The sequence below is a fragment of the Fonticula alba genome (genome assembly GCF_000388065.1).
Source record: "Fonticula alba strain ATCC 38817 unplaced genomic scaffold supercont2.1, whole genome shotgun sequence".
Lineage (NCBI taxonomy): Eukaryota > Rotosphaerida > Fonticulaceae > Fonticula > Fonticula alba.
The window spans coordinates 440,821-444,914 of NW_009242971.1; the positions used below are offsets into that span (position 1 = coordinate 440,821).

The 4,094-nt window shown below is 64.9% G+C and overlaps 1 protein-coding gene across 1 annotated transcript; it reads right to left on the reverse strand.

Moving 5' to 3' along the window:
* Positions 1-334: 334 nt before the first annotated feature.
* Positions 335-2,325, reverse strand: H696_00087 (hypothetical protein; the record flags this gene model as incomplete). Its single annotated transcript, XM_009493917.1, has 3 exons — positions 335-395; positions 553-1,210; positions 1,353-2,325. The coding sequence occupies 3 exons, from the start codon at positions 2,323-2,325 to the stop codon at positions 335-337; spliced, it is 1,692 nt and encodes a 563-aa protein (XP_009492192.1).
* Positions 2,326-4,094: the final 1,769 nt, after the last annotated feature.

Below are 4,094 nucleotides of genomic sequence, written 5' to 3' on the forward strand. Positions count from 1 at the left end.
TGCTGCGGGTGTTGCGGGTGCTGCGGATGCTGCGGATGCTGAGGATGACCAGCCGACCGCTGGGCGGCAGCCGCTGCCGCGGCATACGCCTGCTCAGCTGGCGAGCGTCCTGGCTGCCCAGTCGCCGAAGGATAGGCCGGGGAGCTGCCATCAGGCGGTTTGGCTTGGTAGGTCGAGGCCGGCGCAGAAGGAGGGTGTGGGGGGAACTGGAAGGCATTTGAGCCACGGCGTTCCATGGGATTGGCCGCTTGAGGAGGAGCAGGGCCGCGCGAGGAGGCTGCCGCGGGCCCGGGGTATTGCCCCGAAGGAGCCGACCCTGGAGGATGGTGACTGGTCATGGGCATTCGCTGTGGCTGGCCCTGGCTTTGTACCTGCGGCTGGCGTTGCGATGCGGCCTGGGGATGATGTGTTGAAGGATGACCAGGCAAGATGGGGTTTTTTTTTTGGAGATCGACACATCAGGTTGGTTAATCAGCGAAGTGGAGGGAAACATGGAGAGGGGGGTTTCATTTTGGTCTTCTTTTTCTCGCAGCCCTAAAAAAAAACACGCACCTGGGCCTGAGCAGCGGCTGTCGCAGCGGCGGCTGCGGCCGCGTGCCCCATTGCATGGTCGTCCATTTGGATGGAGGACCTCCGAGCGTGCTCATGTCCAACCATGCCAGCATGCGCGTGATGAGGAGCCTGCGAGGGGGGCTGGCCCGGTCGAGGCTGTGACTGCGATTGAGGCTGTGGCGGCGGTTGCGACGGCGGTTGAGATTGCGACTGGGACTGTGGCTGGGACGGATTCTGCGATTGGGCCGTTGGGTGATGGTGCGGCGAGTGTTGAACATGCTTCTGGGGCATTTGGACGTGGGAATGCTGCGGCATGTGATGTGCGCTTGACTGCTGGGAATGGCCCGGCTGCTGCGGATGCCCTGGCTGCTGCAGGTGCCCTGGTTGCTGGGGACGATGCGGCTGAGAGGGTGCTCCATAATGTGCCTGCCCCGGTTGTCCAGGGTGTGCAGGACGGGTTTGCACGGCACCGGCAGGAGCTGCGGGCATGGTATGGTGCGGCGACTGGCCCGATAGTGTTGGTGGTGTTTGTCCAGGCGCCGAAGCTGATGCACCTGCCCCAGGCCCCTGAGGGTGTTGCTGCTGCTGCTGCTGCTGTTGTTGTTGTTGTGACTGCGGTTGCGCCTGGGGCTGTGGCTGTTGTTGTTGAGACGTGTGGCTATGGTACAACGGGCGGGCAGCCGGTTGCTGCTGCTGCTGCTGCTGCTGTTGCTGCTGTTGCTGCTGTTGATGTGATGGCTGACCATGCACGCCAGTCATCCGCGGATCATGCGGACGGGCACTCGGAGCAGAAGATACACCACCTGGGGCCAAAGCACTCGGCGCCTGGTTGTACGCGCCACGAGCAGCGGGAACCGGTGCTTGCTTCGGGTCAGCGGAGCCCGGCAGCCCATAAACGCCAGGACGCTGCTGTTGCTGTTGCGCTTGCTGCTGCGCTTGCTGCTGCGCCTGCTGCTGTGCTTGCTGCTGCGCTTGCTGCTGCGCGTGAGAATGGGCATGCGGTTGCCCATGAGACGGGGCATGGACATGCTGGTGGGACGGGTAGCTGGCGGTCGCACCGGTAGCTGCCTGGGGACTGGGCGAGGAGCCACCATGCTCCGGCCGGTGGGCATACTGCGCGCTGGCCGGAGTACCCGAGTATGCATGGGCCGGGTGGTGTCCTGGAGCGGGGCCACCGGGTCCCGGAGGGACGCCCGGGTGGGAGAAAGACCCCCGGCGGCGAAGCTGATCCATGTTTGCCTGTTGCTGCTGCTGCTGCTGCTGCTGCTGTTGCTGATGCTGCTGCTGCATGGCATGCTGTTGTGCTTGCTGCTGGTGTGCCATGGCAGCAGCGGCGGCGGAAGGGCCACCGCCGCCCCCGCCACCGCCACCGCCACCGCCACTAGCCTGTGCATAGTGTGGATCATAGCCGGCAGCCGGTCGGCCAGCAGACGGCATAAGTCCCGGGGGAGGCCGCTGGGTCAGGTGCGGGTGTTGCCCTGCGACAGGAGGCGCCGCACTTCCAGATGGCGGACCCTGCGGGCCTCCAGCGCCGGCAGGATGGATGTACTGGTGAGGCTGTCCTGGACGCGGGCCGGCGCCAGGCTGTGCGGCGTAGTAGGCACCGCCAGGAGCGCCAGAAACACCACGCTGATCCGGGTGGACCATCATGCCGCCTGGTGGCCCGGCCGGCTGGCCCTGCGGAGGATGGCCATGCTGAGGATGGCTGCCATGTGGAATCGGCGCGTATTGAGGGGCCCCCGGTGGGGGGGGCTTGGTCCCAGCCCCGGGCATGTGAGGCGGTTGGCCCCGGGAGTCGGGCACCGGCTGCGGGGGTGCCATGTCTCACGCGCCGGCAGCCGGAGAGCGAGGAGGCGGCGGAGAGGGGGAACGAGTGGGCCACAAGCGAAGAGGGGCGGTGGAGAGCGGAGCCCAAAGGAGGAAGACCAGGAAGGAATAGAGCGGAATGGAATGGAATGGAGTGGAGTGGAGTGGAGTGGGGAGTGCTTGACCTGGACCATGTCAGTCGGGCGGCCGAGTGCGGCCGCTCTTGTGGGACCATTAGAGCGTTGGGACTTGGGCGGTGGAGAGGGCTTTGGGCAAATATTGTCACCGACTTGCTGTGGAACCGGAGACCCGATGTGTAGATCACGGATGGTCGCTACATGACGCACGTGCCTTCTCCGGAGGGGCGTGTGGGCATTTGAACGGCATTCCTCCAAAGGGGAGTGTGGGGTAAGACGACTGCCGCGAAACCACCGAGCCCCAGGCCTCATGGGGGATCCGGCGAGGGAGAGACACACAAGCGGGGGGGCGATCCCCCACATCCTGCCCACTGGCTCCAAGCCCACAAGGCCAAAAAGGCAGCTCCTCACTGGCAGTCCACGGCCAACGAGACATAGGCAGCAGGGCATGTGTCAAGGAGTATGTGGGGACAGCCTCGGAGCGCTGGTCCCGGCCTGCGAGCCCCTTTTTCTCGGGCCTTCCCCTGAAAACCTTTTTATCATCCGAAGCTCCTTGTTCTTCTTCTTTTTTCTTCTTTTTGCTTTCACTGAACTCATCCCAGGCCGAGCTTGCACACCCCGCCTTTCGGGCGACAATAGCCCCTGGCTCTTTATGCCCTCCTCTCCCACCAAGACTGACTCCGAAGTCGAAACAGATTTCCAGTGTGGCTGCCGACAAGGCGCCCCCCGCCATTGACACAAGAGGGAATCCGTGTGAACTCTCCTACACGCTGGCCAGTAAGTGTGACCGTGGGCCAGCCGCCGACGGCTGTGGGAAGATCCAAGCGCATGTAACTGACGGTCACCGGCCCTTTGCCTCGGCTGCCCATTCCAGCATGAGCCTCGCTCAAGGGCCAAGCCGGAATGGGTGAGGGTGAAGCGAAGGATTCCTTCTGCTTTTTTTTCTCGCGGGTCTCCATCGGGTCGCCACATGCTCGGCCGGCCCTTGGGAGTCCTCGCGTGTCCTCGGTGTCGGAGGCCTGGGAATGCAGGGACACAGCTCGAGGGTCAACCCGCTTGCAGGCATCCATTTACTTGGCCAGTGCTTGGGAGTTCTTTTCCCATGTTGAAGATGGCCCCTGCGGCCCCTGTCGACGCGGCCTCGGCGAAAAGACCGCCACCAAGAGCTTGCCCCAGATGCACCGAGTGGTCGTCCACTCAGTACAGGGAAGGAGCTCTAGCAGGAACGCCTCTCGCGCGCTCCGACCTGTTGGCTGCTTTGGACGGCTGTTCGGCGGCAGCAGGCCAGGAATGGAGGACGCCGGTGCGAGACGGATGCAAGCCCGTGCATCTGTGGGCTTCTTCCATGCTTGTCCGTTGACATTCCCCCAAGCAGGCGGGCTGCCCTCGAACTGGGGACACTAAAGCGGCAACAATCCCGCGGGTTGGCCAGCGAGAGGCAAGCAAAAGGCAAACACACCGCCTGGCCTGTTCTCCCCCCCCCCCCCCCCCCCCCCCCCCCCCCCCCCCCCCCCCCCCCCCCCCCCCCCCCCCCCCCCCCCCCCCCCCCCCCCGCCCCCACCACAAGATGACCACGCCCGCTATGAGGGCCGCCTGGAC